The 18,626-nt window shown below is 41.2% G+C and overlaps 1 protein-coding gene across 1 annotated transcript in view; it reads left to right on the forward strand.

The window, feature by feature from the left end:
• Positions 1-9,267: 9,267 nt before the first annotated feature.
• The window catches only part of EED (embryonic ectoderm development), an 18,746-nt gene continuing 9,387 nt past the window's right edge, over positions 9,268-18,626 (forward strand). Inside the window, exons 1-3 of the mRNA XM_085306252.1 lie at positions 9,268-9,407; positions 12,168-12,320; positions 17,600-17,692. Of these exons, the coding sequence (XP_085162378.1) occupies positions 9,279-9,407; positions 12,168-12,320; positions 17,600-17,692 (375 nt within the window). The 5' untranslated portion in view covers positions 9,268-9,278. The remainder of the gene's footprint in view (positions 9,408-12,167; positions 12,321-17,599; positions 17,693-18,626) is intronic.

Below are 18,626 nucleotides of genomic sequence, written 5' to 3' on the forward strand. Positions count from 1 at the left end.
TCAGGACTGGATGCCTTTGTGGAAAATACTGTCAATAAACATGAGATTTTTGGGCTCAACACTAAGGAACTTGGTAAAATTCTGTTGTGCTTATTAAACAGGAGATCAAGCTGGATGATATAATATCCTTTCTTAAAAATCTATGRAGTGTAAATGAAACAGCTATTGAGYTCTACATTGGAAATGAATAGGATGCATATTTATACACTTTTTCTTGTCAGTGGCTTATGGCAACATTCCAGCTGGAATATTGCAGCTCCTGATGGTCTGGTGTCCAGGCCAGCGTCCCACTCATGCTGAACTCTCCTTTGAGATCAGCCTATCTCCATCTGAAGCCCCTTAGCTAAAATTTGCTCCAGTTCAACATTCTTTGTGTCTAAGTCAGATCGTGTTCTTCTTCTACAGAACTTCTAAAGAAGTATACTTCAGTACTCAGTGAAAGGTAAGTAGAAAGAAGCATATTTAGTTAGCTACCATACACGCTACATGTGAATGAAGTCTGAGGAACAAGCTTTTCATACAGTTTTAAATGTACAATTTTCTCAGCCCATCATGTCAAAAGCTCTTTGTGTCCCTAAAAAAAATCTTTATTTTTTTCCTGAAAATAACAGAGTAGCTCTTATAACAGCATTTTCCATCAGTAGGGTCCAAAGTCCATTAGTGAGGAAGTGAGCATTATTATTTCCTTCAGTTTTAAACATGGAGTGAAAACGAAGTGAGTTGTTCATAGCTAGTCAGAAACCTGTGACACCACCTGTCTACTTCTCAGTAAGCATCTGACAAGATTACAAGTATACAAGGGTTTTTATTTTATTACAAGAAACTCAAATAATTTTCTTAAAAGGGTTTTATGTTTTTTATTAGATAATAACTATTGAAAAAGCAGGCTGAGAGATTCTCTGTTGCGTTATTTTGCTAGCAGCTCAATCTGGCTCTGATGATTTCCCTCAAATACAGTTGGACAGCAGACAGTACAGTTAAAAGCTGTACACATTTCTAGTACTTTACGTAGTGTCATTTCCATCAATTTAATAGCTCCTTTAAACATAGTGAAGATGTTAAGAGTCAATCTGTAGCCAGTAATGTGAATAATATGCAGCCCAATGGCAAGTGCATAATATCAGGTGGGAGCACAGTAGATGCGAGGTACCCAGTGCTCAGCCTGAAATTCAACATGCAGATGTGCAGCTACTSTGCAAGCCCAAAACTAGATGCCTACATGGCATCCGAGAATGTACGTGAATTACACTGATTAATGTACAGTTGATGAGATGTAGCTGATTAAGAGCAGCTAGCATGTAAGCACTCAGATTGCCTGTGCATTTGGCKATGCCATTTTTAAAGCAAGCTTTCCGTTTGGGGCTGAGCTGAAACAGAAGGCAGGCTATTCTCATCGTTGCTTTTACAAAATGACAACACTGCTCTAAGTAAGAACCACAGCAAACAGCTAAGGACAGCCACAGCGCACAGAAAGGATCTGAACGCTATACAGTTTTTCACAGTGTTTTTTTTTTCTTTCCCTCATCAGCTAACTTTTTGAACTGCTTCCCAGGATTAAGCCAGAATACTCGCTGTGCATACATTTAACTTGCAATTTCTCAAGAATTATCAGAAATATGTAGCTGACCTGAGCTCAAATCTTACCTTGGAGGTAAAGGAAACAGGCCAATGACACTTCCTCCTGCTTCTGCTGCAATTTAATCTGAGACTATTCTAATTTATGTTCTACTAATCCTAGTTAATTCAGAGGTTGCTTCCTGTTGTCTGCCCAAACCTGGAACATGCGTGTATAGATGGAAGCTCAAGAGGCCATTGGCTTCACTGGTCCCACAGAGGATCAGTTCTGCATAAATATTCCTGACTGACACTTCTATAACCTTAAAGATCTCCATATACAGCACTTGCCTCCCCCAAGCAACCAGTTCCTACTCACTGCCTATTCTTACTGTTGTTGTAAGAGTTCTCCTAATACATAAACTGAATCTTCTTTGCTGTAACTAGAGCCCCAGTTCACCAGGTGAACTTGAGCAAATGCAAGGAAGAGGACAGGAGAGTATGGCTGGAAATGCAGGCTCACAACTGATTTAAGACAATCCAAGCCCTCTCTGCTGCTCAGTAAATGTCCTCATGCACCTCTCTGCCACATCTTCTCTCTGGTCCTGGCTGTAGTACTTATGAAGTCAAAAATGACTCTTTATTCTTTTGGGCTTAGTTTGCAACCTGATCCAATCCCACTTCTGGCTCATGGTAGATCTAAATAGTTACCAATGTCGGTCCAAGGAGTGGGCACATGGGAGCAGCCCCTAACCCTGTGGTTTCAGGGGTGGCTTTAATGTGGCTCAGATGATGTTTTGTCTCAGAAAAGCRTTTCCTTTGTTGTGCCTTTCACTCACCCAGTGTAGCTGCGTGGCTGCTAGAAAGGACACAGCACGTCACAGGAGTGTGTATTGGGTCTGGGGCACAGTGCCTTAGGTGCCTTTGCCTTTTGTACTGCTAAGGGCCTTCTATTTGCAACTCTGTAGCCTACTTTCCACTCCCAGCTCTGTATCCTTTCATCCAGGCTGCCCAGGCAGTGTTTCCCAGAGCCTCCAGGGCAGTATTTTTCCCTTGTTTTTCTCATGCTGTTGTTCTCCAGCTGTTAGTCTCATGACCTTGCACCTGCAAACCCCGATAGTTTTGCTAGCAGGTTCTCATGGGAAGTGATTGCCACCACCGTGAGAATCACTTCTTCTTCTCCCTTTTTCCTACGCTTTGTTATAGTTTTTGGTTTACATTACAGAGGGCATGAAGCTAAACAACCATCCAGCATGCAGTGCCTGCWACATAAGTGATTCCAGTCAATAGGGAGTTTTAGCAGGTCCTAATGAAAACTATACAGTTACTATGGAAAAAATATGATGGGAGTACCCTGGAGAGGAGTCCCAGAGGGGATGCTTATCTGGGAACCCACCTCCCCCTTCTTTCTTTCTCTCTTTTTGCTTTTTTCACTCTTAGAGTAAATGCAGGCCCTCAGCTACAGATCCTGCTAATGAATCCTTGGGTATGTGAACTCTTCTCAACATCCTATGCGCAACAGGAATGGTATGGGAGTCAGGAATCACTCTGGCAGCCCCCTTGCTTTAGCAACAACACAGTCTTAGCTTGGCTTTGCAGCATCCTATAAATAACAGCCTGGTTACACCGTGGTTTAACTGGAGGGAGAGTGGCAGAGGAATGGAAACATGCTTTTTGGTGGCAGTTGGCCCTTACATTGGATTAGAATAGTGTGAAACCATACTCTGAAGTGGGAATAAGGCTTGCTTTTTGAAAAGAGTTAGCAGTTTACAGGGAGTGGTGTCAGCAGAGGAATGGTTCAGGAATAGTAAGCTGGCAGTCACTACAGAGACAGGTAGATCCTCAGCCTGGGAGTGGGGTTTGTGGGAGGAGAAAGAGCTACAGCAACTGCAAGTGGCAGAAGCCCATAGGTGCTGTTCCAGCAGCTGCTGGCGTGTGCTGTTGCTCACCTTGCACTGGTGGTAAATCTGTGCCTGTAGCACRTTACTTTGTAATTTTTCTGGTGTAACTACAGAAAAATTAAACTGAAATATGATCTGAGAGAATAAGCCAGTTACAGAAATATAGATTAACCATTTTTTTTAAAGCAAACCATTCCCTCACCATGCAGCTAAAGAAATCCTCAGTTTAAGAGGAAAAAAAATGATGTCTCTGAGGCATTTCTAAATCATCAGATTTTGTTGCAACTAAGCATTGCACTGGTATCTAGCATTGCAAGTAACTTCTGGAGATAATGCCAACAGAGTCATCATAGCTTTGCATGTTTCATTGGAAAGTATTTTGGGCTAAACATTGAGCGTGGCTGTTTCAATAGAAAAATATTTAAGGGAAAGTGTATTGTCATAGTAAATCATGTAACAAAATAGAGTGGGGCATGGGAAAAAGGCAAAAGTTACAAACGGAAAAATGGCAAAAGTCATATCTGGCAAAATTGTATTCAGCTAGACATGTATTTTTCACATCAGTCACTTTTTTGCCAACTGATGCTTGCAAGAACAGACAATGCAGTATAAATGCTGAATCTCTAACTTCTTTAACTTCTCCACAGATTGTCTATGAAACAGGGATGTTTAAGACAATTCCCTGATGTTAAGGACAGAGCCAGACCATGAGTAGTCTGCCCAAGGCACCAAAAGGTAATGGAAGCATGAGGTTTCTCTGGATGGTCCTGACCTGCTACATCTTTCCCAAGACGAGTGCAAATCTTGGTTGGGAACATCCTTGTAGTCTTTCTTGGAAAGATGTGGAGAAAATTCTAGGGAGGGAGTTGCCCATACTTCTGTTCACCGTACAGACAGGGAAGGTGAAATACACTTTATCTGAACTTTAGAGAACTATTTCAGATTATTTCATGCTTTTGTAATATATTTAGTACTTTACCATTCTGAGATGGCCAGTAGGATGGACATTAGGCCTTATCATATAGAAAATCTTTAATTGTTGCTGATACAGGCATATCATGCCAAACCAACAGCTGGAATGCCTGTTGGTGATGAATGTTGCATTGCTACTGGATCTTGTCCCAGTGCCGATGTGAGACTGCAGATCTCCCACATTTCTGCCATAAACTGGGGTTTGAAATCCCTTTGTAAACATGTTTCATATAGTCTAAATGTGCCTTTCTGGCTCAGCAAGTTCCTTCACATACAGAACAACTTCTTCGGGAAGAAAGGTCACTTTAAAATGGGCTAAAGGCTCTGTTCACATGAGCTATGGGTCCATGAGGATTTATTTGGTGATGATGCTGGCTTAAGCAATCCTGACTCTTTTTCTCCCACCTCCTTCTCTTCCCACTAATTGTTCATGTGCCACCTCCTGCACTGTGCCAGCAGAACTGTTCATACAGAATGAACAAATAAGGGAACTGATCTAATACAACTGGGCAAAATAGAGAAATTTTGTTTCCTTCAACTAGATCGTTTGACCTCTATGATTCATTATGCAGCTATATAAATCACCTCCTGGCACAGAACAGGGGGCAGGTGGAAGTATTAGAAAATTAGTTGGATGGGAAGAAATGAGGCTGCCAAAACAACACTATTGCTGACCAAGAAACCACAGGCTGAGGTTAGGTTTGCTAACTCTAACTCATGTTGTTGCGCCTCCATCACAGCCTGTCACCAGCACAGCAGAGATGCTAGAGCAGCATATAAAGTCCTCTATCGTGGGTCAAACTCCTTCATCCTTGAAGATAAACTGAGAATTAGAGCACACAAGGAAGTTACAGGAGATAGCTGAGCTGCTTTAATAGCTCATCACTACCATCCRAAGATCTTTTGTTTCTTGCCCATCTCTCACTTCTAGATTCATGTTCTACCCTTCCCTTGTTCCAATTCTGGTGGTCATGAGTTTGTTGATGTCTGTTTTCGTTCATTAGTTAAAGAAAAAAGATCAAATTACTTGCTTGATCAGTTTTCTGCTGGGTTACTCAGTGAACTTGCTCATTGATAGCCTGACGAAAAGCAGAGCCCCTGGAAGGTAAGTAGTAGAAAACTAGAAATAGTAACACAGGAGAAGTTTTAAAAATGGGCGTAGGTGAGAAATCCTTCTTTCAGTGGTGTTGAGCTGTTAGATAAACTCAGCTGTCTTATCTTCCGATTCAAATACACCTTCCATTTTTATGCAGGTTTTTAGCTCTAGCAGAAGGATAAAATATATGGCTCTTCTTAAATGTGTGAGCTATTTCCTACTTTCAGTGCATGAATCAGCTAAAGATTTGACCTATTAATCTTTCAAAAGCAAGTCGGGGGAGACTGCAGCCTTTTCTGGCTGTTACACCCCCATTATGCAAAAGTTATACTATGAGTTTCTGTGTTAATGCTCTTTCAATGGTTTCTAAATTTGCTGAGCTCGTAAGTCAAAAAATCTGTCTTAGCTGTCAGACTTACAAACTCAACTGGTGTTCTGAAAATCCATCTGTGTTTCCAGGCTCTTAATAAAAAYACCAGTAAAACAGCCCCTTGTAATTGTAACTTAACTGACAGAGCTCTTGACAATGCATGAAGCAGAACAGAATCCACTTCAGTTGCCGTGGCTGCTTTCCCACCGAGCTAACAAAATTACAAATTTGCTTTTGCCAGTCAATTCAACAACTCTGACCTATAAGCACTTAGGAAATAGTGAAGATGAATATGAATGAACACTTTTTATACAATGGACACTGATATCAGCTAATTTAGGAGCAAGGCTATCTTGTATGTAAATAAAATAACTGCTGTCTAAAGCAGCAGACTATTGGGGCAGCAAAAAGGCTGGGGCCCCACTGTAAATGCTGGAGCTCAAAAGACACCATTAGCTGCACTACTGAGCAATGGGAGAGGTTGAGGGCAACACTGGCTGCCTGGGGAAAACATCTCTCCAGCCTTTTCCATTTCCTATGTGGCAAGCTTAGTTTTCTTGGGATCTGCTCCTCGATCTATCTGCCTGATAGTTCTCTGTTTTAAGTATCATCCTTTCCTTTCTCTTTTCTCAGCAGCAGCATAGCCCAGTCCCTTCATCTTTGGGATGRCAAAATTCATTATTGTCTACACAGCTGAGAAACTCTGAACTAACTCTGGTCAAGAGGTTAGTCTCTTTAAACCACCGTTCCTTACATTCTTTCTTAAGTAGCCACTACTGTATACTCTTTCAGAAAAAATACAGGGCTACCTGAACAATCTGATTGCCAAAATCACCATCAGAAGAATGTAGGAGGTAGGAGGTCTTCGTGCTTTGTACTGGGTACTTGAAGCATATTAGAGAAGAGAAACGACAGGGAAGATGTTCTGGTGGACCTGTTACAAACAGGAAAGAACTGGTCAAAGATAGGAAGGTACAGCATTGGCTGCAGCAAACAAGACCGTGGAGTAAAAAACCTTCAGAGAAGTGAGCAAGGCAAATAGCAGAACCACAATTTGGAACAGTTAGCAGTGTGCCCTTGTGCAAAGGTTAACCATGTACTGGGCTGTTATTAGCAAGACTGTAGCCAGTAAGTTGAGGGAAGTGGTTCTTCCCCTCTATTTGGCACTTCTGAGACCATATCTGGAGCACAGTGAACAGTTGTGGCCTCTCCAGTACAAGGAAGACATTGATATACTGGAATGAGCTCAGCAGAGGGCCACCAAGCTGGACAGAGGACTACAGCTCATGATGTATGAAGAGAACCTGAAAGGACTGCATCTATTCAGTCTTAAGGAGAGAAGGCTAAGGATCTTTCTGCTGTCTACAGCTGCCTAATGGGAGGATGTAGAGAAGACAGAACCAGACTCTTCTCAGAGAAGACAGCAACAGACACAAATTGGAACACGAGAATTTCCAACTTGATATAATGAAAAAAAAATACCATGATGCTGGTCAAACACTGGAACAGGAACCAGAGTAGCTGCAAAATCTCCTGCCTTTGAGATATTCAGAACTGGACACAGTGAGGCCCTGAGCAGCCTGCTCTAACTGGCCCTGCTTTGAGAAGTGGGTTAGACTAGATGGCTTCTCTAGATCCCCTCGAACCTGCATGATCCTCATTCTACAAAGAACTGTAGCTTGAAGAGAATGAATCACAAAAATGAGTCTGATTTGCTTTCTCCCACACATATAAGAAGTATTTCTATGTCCATGTATGATTCAGAAATATTCTTACATGCTGAAAGAAACAGCCCACCTCTTTTTATGCTCCATGTCTAGAGATGTTTTTATCTTGACTATTGGAAGAACTCACATTTGGCAAAATTCTCCCATGTATGTCATAACTAGCCCTTTCCAAGTATATACTCTATGCTCTTCAAGAACTGTTAAATCATCATTACTTAAAACTCACTGCAGAATTTTTTCTCAATATTTTATTGTTCTCTTCTTTTTCTATACTATTTCATGAGCCCTATTACTTCTTAGTTACATACACTTCTGTGTATGATGTTTATATAGCACTATCATTCTAATTAAACAACTCATAAGTTTTAATATATATATTTTCACAGTATCCCCTGGTACRTAAGGAATGCTATTGCCATAATGGAGGAGAGAAACTGAGGTGTGGAAAATCTCAGAAGCTTTCCAAAGGCCGAGCAAAAACTGAAGCAGATTCTGTGAACTTTCAAGCTAGTGTTTAACCACAATTCTTTAAATAGAAGCTTGAAGTGCAGTATGCTGTTGGGAAACTTGTCTCCCATGGAACACCAGCCGTTCATGCCTTCTGAGAAAGGAAAAAAGGCATGTGGTTTAGAGCAAGAGCTGTCTAGAGAGGCCAGCAGGATTGTCACCTAGTGAAATAAATCACCTAGCATCTAGAGTAGGTAGGAGAAGGCAGAGATCAGTCTGGGTCCAGCAAGCTAGTGACAGAGACTGAATGCTTCTACTGATGATTCCGGCCTATGTTCAGGCCAAGAAATACAGGTCGGTTGTGGCTTTCACTGTCCTGGATGAGCCAGTGCAATGCTGTGGAATTGAATGTGTAGCTGGCCACCTGGAGGCCACCAGCTGAGAGCCACCGTCTTTTCCCTGCTAGCTCAAAGGCATTCATGGCATGAATTAGAAACTTYATCACTGAAAATTGTCCTTAACCTTCCTTTAACATATCTGCAGCAGTGTCATGGTTTAGTCTTAATAAGAATCTAAGAATATCCAGTAATATTTTAAAATCAAGCCTATTCATTATATGTCTTGACAAATGTGTAGATTTTATAACAACCTTGATCTTGGAGCACAAATTTGGGCAGTTGTGACCTTCCAGAGCATTTATTAATTGTTGCGAGTGACAGCCTTTTGCRATGTATTTTGTAATGCTCCACTGGAGCCCAACGGCAGAGAAGGGAGACGATTTACTGCCGAGAACTCCACAATCTGCACAGCATCGTAAGCACATCTCTTCTCGTTTATSTCGGGAGTTTTTTCCGGAGCAGATKTTAGATACAGGGCATGGCTGCGCTCCCTCGGTGCCGTCGGAGGAACCACTGTGAGACTGGGACGCCTCCCTCGGAGAGCCACAGACTTGCGCCCGCCCTTCCGGAGAAGCGGACGAGACTGCCCCGGCAGCCTGACGGCTTTTCCCCTACTCGGTGGAGGCGGCGCGTAACGGCCGCCGCGTAACGGCCGCCGGCGCGCGCGCCGGGGTGGAGGGGGAGGGGCGCGCTTTTTCAGCAGTGTGGCAGCGGCGGCGCGCCACGGCCGTCGGCGGCGCGGCGGCTGCTTTACGGCACGCGCGGCGGGCTGGGCGGCCGCGCTTTGCGGCTGCGTGGCGGTGGGCGGGGAAGATGTCTGAGCGGGGAGAGGCGCCGGCGGCCGCGGCGTCGGCGGGAGCGGGCGGCGAGATGCCGGCCAAGAAGCAGAAGCTGAGCAGCGACGAGAACAGCAACCCCGGGGACCTGTCCGGCGACGAGAACGTGAGGCCGGGCGGTGGCCGAGGCGGTCGGCGGCGGCGGCGGGAGCGCTGAGGCGGCGGCGGGGCCTCGCGGTGGCGGGAGCGCGGAGGCGGCGGCGGCGCGGCCGCGCAGCCCCGCTCTAAGGGCGGCTCAGCTCCCTCGGCTGCCCCGAGCCCGAGGGGCCCGCCGAGAGGAACCCCCGGCGGCCCAGGCCYCCCGCGAGGAAACCGGCTCGCTGGAGGGAGGCCGCGGTGGGCGAGGCCGGCGTGGGGCTGAGTGAGAGGCGCCCGCTTTTCCTCCACGTGGGTGGGGACGACGGGGAGTTTGAGGCCCCAGTTGTAAGCGTTTTGTGGCGCCWGCTGCTGCCCTGAGGCTGTTTTAAAACGTCAAGCTTTCCTCCCCCCCGCCAAAAAAAAAAAAAAATTCTTCTGTCTCGCAGTTTTGTGTGTCTGCACCGTCATGTTGTAGAGTAATGTGTTCAGCGTAAATTCATGTGTGCAGCCCTTTGGTGAATGAAGAATAGGAGATAATGTTTTTAAACTTTTGTCAGCAGAAGAAAGCTGCAGGGGATGAGGACTGTAATCACTAATTTGAGCTAAAATCTAATGTTCAGAACAAAGGTAACACGACTGATATAGAATAGGTTAATATCGGAAAGATAAACTTTAAATGATTGCTAGATTTCTCAGATTATGTAGTTGCTGGAGAAAGAGGTGTTATTCTGGTTTCAGCTTTATGCAATGCTTTTTTTCTTTTTCCAGTTAGAGCACTTGTCCAGAAAGTGAGGGATCTGGACCCTGCTCCCCCATAACCTGCAGAAGTGCTACCTGTGAGGGATACACAGGTCTGAGGTACTCTGTACCCCTGCTACAGAATCTTTTACTGCACAGCAGTGCTCAGCAGACAGTCCTACAGGCAGTGCGTTTGTGAATGAGTGTAATTGTGGATGTGAGCATAATTCAGAGGCAGGGCATTTGGGTTCGCTTTGGTGTCTGCTGCAGGTTAGCAGTGACCTAGGGATATGGGCTTTTTGGTTACTGAAGATATGACCCACCTCAAAAGTGAAAGGACTGTGTTTCCCAGAGCTTGTTACTGAGCTCTGCTATTCCTGTAAGGSCTAGATTCTACTTACAACTTAGCCTGACAGTATTGATTTGGAGAAAGTGTTTATGCTCTGCAGGTATACTGGGTGCARATCTGTTGGTTATGTTGTGATTGTATGGTACCCTATACTGATATAGGGACTTTTATTTAGTCTGCTAGCTATGCTCTGCCAATTAAATAGTYGTCTTATATCAACAATATTTTACTAGCCCACAGAAAGCTTCCGTCTTCTGAAGTGTTATGACTTTTTACCAGTGAGTATACTTGGGAGAGTAGAATTTGGGATGCTCTCAAATTTGGTAGGAGAAGACATTGGAAAACRTAGAAACTGCGAAGCTCAGATAAGTGTATTTAGATGAGGGTTGACTCTTTARGGATGCAGAGTGAAGGGAATGACTCCAGCTTTGGGCAATTCACTTATAGCCTTATGTGTGCTCTTTCCWCCTTTTCTTTGCTCTCGGATGTCCTGATTGTCAAAGTTGTTGGGCAACTGAAGACCRTTACATCTGTCCTTCTCCCTGTTTGCCGTGATACAGATATGCAGCTGGGAGAAAACATAAATGTTTGGTGGGAACTGTTGTATTAATATTTATAATTGATCTTATATTTCTAATGGAGTTTCTGGTGCAACTTCACATTATGCTTTATCTCTTCCGGTGACAGACTGTAGTATACTTTTGTCTCCCTTAGTTCAGATCTAGTAATCACATGGCTTAGGATGTGTGGTTTTTACCCTACTGCTCTGGTGGAAAAATAAACAAACTCACTTGTTAGAAAAGTGTCATTAGTTCAACAGGCTGAACTTACTCATACAGAACTACAGGGTTGCGAGTTACAATGCAGATGAAGTTGAAGTGAGCAGTGATGGGTGAGGAAGAGAAGGGAAAAGTCTTTTTCACTGGTGTCCTGCAGTTAGACTGCAGTTGAAATTGTAGCTTCTGTTAACTGTCCAAAGTTGATGTAAAACCACTCAGTGATTGAATTGGTTGTTTTGCCCCTCTGTTTCTTTACATCTCCCCTCCTTTTCCTTGTTTCTGGCTGTTAACGGTTGGAGGGCAAGTTGAATTGGCTCGCTAATCAGACAGGAAACTAATTTTATTTATTTTATTTTTTTTTAATTGCCTTTTAGTCAAATTGGGTATCAATAGGAAAGAGCAGGAGGGGAGAGTGGGGCTTCCTCTTCTGGTGGCAGTGCTGACTTACCGCAGAGCTCAGTGTGTGAYGCTGCTGAAGGGATACAGAAGTCTCCCAGAATGGTTAGATTCTTGACATGACTAACCATAATGTTTTTACATAAACAGTCTCTTCATTCCATATACTTCAGAAATGCTCATTTCATCTACGTCAAAGATGTCTTCCAGGGAAAGCAACTACTTTATTTTTAGATACTTTCTTAAGAACAGCTTCCTATATTCTGAAGAAACTTCACTAGTTCACAGTTCACATACGTGCTTCTTGGACGGACCCTTTTGTGACTCATGTTCTGGTTCTAGCGAGGAATGGTATTTTGTTAATATGTTTATTTACATGAATCTAAATAAACCCAAGTCTTAGGAGATCTTCTGCCCTTATGAGGGAGAAGGAAAAGTGAAAAAGCCAAGTCCTGTAATGTTACTTGAATTTGTACATTGGTTAATGATATCTATATTACATTCTGTATAATTTGAACACTTTCAGGATGATGCTGTTAGTATTGAAAGCGGTACTAATACTGAACGCCCTGACACCCCAACAAATACTCCTAATGCACCAGGAAGAAAAAGCTGGGGAAAAGGAAAGTGGAAGTCAAAGAAGTGCAAATATTCCTTCAAATGTGTAAATAGCTTAAAGGTATGTATATGTAAACTTAAACACGGGAAACTGGATACCATTTGTCCCCAGTGATGTTAATGTTGATTATGAAACAGWGTCAAGACTGATATTTTAAAATATCTTTATATAATTATGTTCCATGCTCATCTGAAGAAAGTACCTTTCTTGTTTTGAATAAACAAAGTTAAAGAATACTGAGAAATAGAAATCAGTAAAAAGTGATGTAATTGACCTGATTTTTACAGAGCTTTGCAAAGCTATACATGATATTTTATAATTATGTATTTGGCACTGCAGTTACTTGAGATAATGAAACAAATTCAAATAAAAATAGCCTGTGACAGCTTGATGCAGAGCACTGGCCTAATACAGACTTCAGACGTTTTCTACCAGTTGAAATGTATTTAAAAATAAAGACCCTTAAACCTTGGAGTAACTTTTTCCTCGCACTTACTGGAACAAGTACTTTATGTCATCTAGCAATTAACATAAATGCTGTATGGTGTAACCGGGTTAACTTACCAAAATGTGATCCTGTGTTTACACCTGATCTAAGTTGCACATATTCTCACGTAATACCTGGTGGTATTGAGGGATGTGGCCCCGTTACCTTTATCCTGTTCTTGTGTTCTGGGGTGTGTGTTTTTTTTTTTTGTTGTTGTTGTTGTTGTTGTTGTTGTTTTTCTTCCTTTCTGCACTGGTCATGGAGAACTAAATGAGTTGGTTTCAGTTTGATTTCCTTGCATTAGCAAGATGTTGTTCTTTCATTCTCTGGTCTTGTGTGGGAGATACTCACATGTAAAAAGATGTAACTATGCCATCTAATGCAATCTTTATAAAAACTTCTAATAGGAAACATTAAGTCTGGAACAAGATGGGAGCTTTGTTAAACTTTATATATAGCTAACAAGAGGGTGCACGCGGTTCTATCATGGGTATTTCCTGCAGAGTTACTTTAAGAGATTTCGTCATTCTCCCTAACTTAACTCTTGAGCTGTGCTGATGTTGCTGTTCCTCAACTTATGCCTCAGGCTACTTCACTGAAATCACAAGGTAGCTGAGCAGAAGGGGATGAGAGATCTGGAGCATGGAAACCTCCTAAAGTAGCTTTGCCACTGGAGAAATTACGATATGAAGTTATACTGACAAAAGTGTCTGGAAAGTAGGTTGATCTCTGTGCCTTTTTTTTGATGTCTTTCAATGCGGAGGAGGAGGGGAAGTTCTTTCATTTTCATGTAGGTAGACAGTTGCTCCTGTTATTCGCGTGAATCGCCCCCACAGACAGCGTGCTTTTTGTGGTGTCATGTCATGCTTCTAACAAAGGCGTAGGCCTCTCTGTACCCAAACATTCAGCAGCTTTTGAGTTTCGCTACCCACATTCAATTTCTATCAGCAAACCAACTATCCTTAAATGGTTAATACTCTTCTGGAAAAACAGAAGACACCCATGCCCCAACTTTAACAAGGCCCCGCTGTAGGACAACCCAAAGGACCACCTTCTGGAGTTAAGCACTATGTGACTTCTCTGGATCTGAATCGGGGCCTGGGAATAAATTCTTGTGCAAGGGGAAACAATCTGTGTGAGAATAACTGTGTGGTTTCAGTTAAGTGGGGTATTCTTATCTCTTTCTCATTTGTTTTTGAACTGACACTGAGCTGTATTGATAGAAAGACTAGAAAGCAACCACGTTTAGTAATTTCTTTGTCTCATATTTGAGGAAGCCTCTCTAATTTTATTTTTCCTATTCTTTCATACTGATTTTGTAGATACTATGGAGATGAACTGTAACAACTGAATGTTGTAAAGGGGTTGGGAAAGACATTTGTGACTCTGGATGTCACATCTTGTGTCACACAGTTTATATTATCCTTGAGCTATGCAGTAAAGCGTATATTAAAATTAATGAAAAATCAACACAATTTAAARGTGTGGAAATTTATTCTTTAAGGATGTTTGGATTCTATTTTCACTTTCTAGCTTTTTTCCCTSCTCCCCCCCTTTTTTTTGTTTCCTTAAGGAGAAAATAGTAAAAAGAAGTATGTCTGTTATTGACTGCTTTGAATGTTAAATGGTTATGATTCAGTCTGAAAAACTCAGTGCTTGCTAAATACGTTTTTTTTTTAAATACTGTTGTGGAAGTTACTTTAGCTGAAATGTAAGTACCAGGAAAACAAACAAACAACCCCATTGCAAATAATAGGAGATCAAAAACTGCTTTATTATTGCCGTTTACAGTACTAAAATACTGTCGTATGAACTGAAGAGTAATCATCTTTACTTTTCATGGGCTGAATAGAAAGCTAGCTTATAAATGAGCATATACAGCTAACTGAAGCACGTGCTCACATACATCTATATATGTTCTACTTAAAGATCTTCCAACAAAGAACAACTGTGTGTATTCTACTTTGATGCATTCTCTTTAAAATAACGCCATTATTTACCCCACACTTTGCTTTTGTTTAGGGTCTGGCTCAGTAGCTGTTTGCAGTCAGATTTCTCAGCTTCTACTAACTGTCCACTGAGCGGGGAATCAGTAGCAGACCACAAGCGAGGAAGGTTCTAGCTTGTTGCCATGAAAAAAAGAAGTAATTGTGATGGCTTGCTTCCACTGCAAGCACTGGAAATGCGCATATGGTCAGTTAGTGCCTTGTTAGCAGAGAGAGTAACAAATTATTAAGATCTGTTCGGGTAGTTGTGATTATCTTCTTGCTGCCATAGTATTCATATAACTGCTTCCACCTTGAAAACAGGTCTATTCTTACTCTGCTGGAACCTGAGATGGAGTTTAGCAAGTACAGGCAAAACTATCTTTTATATATTTGCCCTAAGAATGCTACTGTAAAAATCATAGGTCTGTCGCTCCTCTGTCTCCTTCTTGCTTGAGGCACTTGAGCACTTYGGGTGTTGTGCCTTTTATTTATGCTGATGTGAAGGTGGCATTTCACATTTCTCCTCTTCTTAGATAGTGTCTGGGTCATACTATTCTTTTATGCAAATCAGTGATCAGATTTGCAAGACAGATCTGATATTACAGGATAACCGTAATGTGCGCACCTAACAGCATAGTATTTTTAAAACCTGCTTCATTATTTAGCAATTGGAACAAAGATTAGGCTGGACAAGTATTATCAGAAGTGYTTACATGCTGCCTCTTACCAGTGAGGGTGATGGTAGCTTAAACTAGGTAAGCAAAACTTCTGATACCCTAGTGGCATCCTGCAAAAGCCTCCGTCTCTCTCCTTCATCCCGTACAGAACAGAAAAACTATACTGTGTATAATCAGGCTCTTGGGATGTTGTAGCACATTAGATTATTTATACCATCCACACTACATTCCTAATACAAAGACATTTGTCCTACAGAGTGATTTTTCTAGGGAAATATGTTATGTCTTTGAAAAAGACTTAGTACTTTAGGAATTTATTCAAATACAGAAATAATATACTTCTTTATTGTACATCTCTGCTTATCTCATATCATCCTAGACTGGATTCCATATAGAAAATTAACTTGTTGYAGCTTGTCCTAGAAAAGTAACCCATACTGGAGGTGGGGGAGAAATCTTAGATGCAAAGCTTTTTCTTCCTTCTGTTCGTATGTCTCATCTCACAAAACTAGTTGGGAACAGGGCACATGAGCAAGAACAAGATTATTCTTGAGAAACAGGTGCTCCTGTGGTAGACAAACTGCTGCTGTATCTCTAATAAAACTGCATGAATCCATGGATTTTGCATGTATGTTGCCTTTTTATAGCTGATCAAATGCCCTCTTTATTCACCAAAATGAACTTGCATACAAACATTCAGAAACACCTCATTATTAGTAGAATACTTTTTTTTTTTTTATGTTAATCACCCATTTCTTATTCAACCTCTCAGTCACACTCTCCAAGGAAGACTTAAATACATACTCAAGAAAAGCCTGCAAAATAAAATTCAAAAGTTTATTGAACTGTCATACACAAGTTCGTGGTTTTGAGATTTTGTGGCATACAATTTTGTCATTGTTCATCTCTATTAAACTGTAATTCCATACAAGTGCTGAATACTTCCTTATTTTCTTCTGTCACACAGTGTCTAATGGTCTTACTACCTTCTTGTTTGATAATATCCCTTTTCTCCCTTCACACAAACCAGCCAGTTCATGTTTTGATGGATAATACTTTTAGTTAAACTTGGAAAAATTCTTATTAATCTATATTGAACTTTGACCTCTATTTCAGAAATTCAGGAGGGCCTTTTTGTCTGAAAGATTTCTTTCTTCTACTTTCTAGCTTTTTTTAGCTTTACTTCTGGAGGTAGTAACATATGATGCTTTTCTCAGTAAATACTGGCCCTTTTAAATCCGTCCAGACTTCCTTGCTTTTTTAGTAGGTTTCTTTTGAATGGTGTTGGACTTTTTCCTCTCCTCAGATTTATCTTATGGTTCTTGGATAGGCCAGAACTACCAAGGCTAATGATTCTGGTTGTTTCTGAAGAACTATAATTTGAAGAGTGTTCAGTAGCTGTCATGAGACACTTCCTGCCTGTCCCAGACAATCCCCTGGGGGGAGGCACTTTAATGAACATTRCTCTTACTGAAAACATCCTGCCAAGGCAGGCCAAAATACTGTTRTCAATTATTAAAAAGCACTGCCCTATTCATCACAATTTATAAATATAGCTGCTTTTTTTTTCTTCCTTTAAAACTGATGTGAGCTGTATAAAAAAAGAAGAAATGCTGGGCACTTATCTAGAAACTTTTTTGAAGGAGATTTGAAAACACTTTGTAGATAAGAATTTTGCAGACATGCTGGAATTAGTTCGATGTAACCCTTCTCCACTCTTACACTAGTATAATTCTTCTCCATCCATACAACCTCACTGAGGAGACTTGTTAATCTTCCCATAGTTGTAATTATAACAATATAAAAAGCGCATAGACCTGCCTTGTTAGGCTATGTTGCTTTGTCAGAGGTTTCAAAGCGAAGTAAGTGTAGAGCTACAGATACAACTCAGGAGTTCTGCCAACTTCTGGCCATAACTGTGAGACAAGAGTTCTTTTCCTTCACTTTTTAAAAGTTTGACAAATAAAGTATTCCTTTAATTTCCTTTAAGAAACCCAAGATAAAATGTGATGTTGCAAAACTGCTCTTTTCTATCTAAAACTGCTCTTTCACTACCTGAAATTATACTGGATGTGAACTTAGTATACTGTTTGAAGAGGAAAACATACTAATTAAGCTATTAACCTCCACAGCTCAATTTCACATATATATGTCTATGGGTTTTATATTTTTAATCTTACTTTACAGGAGGACCATGGTCAGCCTTTGTTTGGAGTCCAGTTTAACTGGCACAGTAAAGAGGGAGATCCTCTTGTTTTTGCCACTGTAGGCAGCAACAGAGTGAGTAATCTTTTGGTTTTAGCCATAAGCTTTCCCTAGTGGTTTTATTTGCATTCTTTTTTCCAGCCAGTTGTTTTACCTGTGTTTGATAGTGACACAATACAGAAAGCTTTCATGGTTTGAAAAGCTTCACATAGAAAACTTTGTTTCTGAGGTGTGCAATGTCTGTTACCTGGGAGAGGTGAAACCACTTGATTGTTGTATCATGTCATGCTTTAGCTATTTGGGAATTAGCCTGTATGGTAATTAAAATTACATCCATAGGGTAAGGGAGACAGGTGCATAAATATGTATTCTCACTAAAATTCCTCTTCTTAGGTGTTACTATTTCCAAAAGATTATATGCTCTAAAATTGGATGGGAAGTGGCAATGATGCCAKTGTGCTTGACAACTAAATTGATGGCCTGATTGAGGTGAATTTATAGGTTCTTCCTGAACAAGGATCTACGTCATTTCAGTTGCAAAAATAACTCCTGAAGTGCGCTCTCTATATATAATTGTGAATAAACAAGAASCCTTCAATTTCCAGGTTAGTTCCACCTGGCAATTACCAAAAGTGCTAACCTAGGATTATACCAGATATCAACGGTTTATTAAAAGACCAAAATCAGAATAGAGATGGCTACAATAATTAGTAGTTTTAGGAGCTAGAACTAGAACTTTATAGAGACAATTCAATTAGTAACTCTAAATATCTGGGAAGCACACTAACAAGTCCTAGCRTGATGCTTTACTGAAGTAACTGTGAGTATTCTTTTATTGAACCACTTCCCTGTGATGCAGACAAACAGATAATGGGTGAGACCTAAACCATAAAAACATAGTACCTCTTATCATCAGAAAGTCTATATTCAGTTGCATGTGATTTTCACTGGAAGTATCATAAGTAAGTAGTAATCTCTCTCTCTCTCTCTCTCTCTCTCTCTCTCCCCC

Source organism: Rhea americana, unplaced genomic scaffold, assembly GCF_003343005.1.
Source record: "Rhea americana isolate MKP2758 unplaced genomic scaffold, rheAme1 scaffold_235, whole genome shotgun sequence".
In the NCBI taxonomy this organism is placed as follows: Eukaryota; Metazoa; Chordata; class Aves; order Rheiformes; family Rheidae; genus Rhea; species Rhea americana.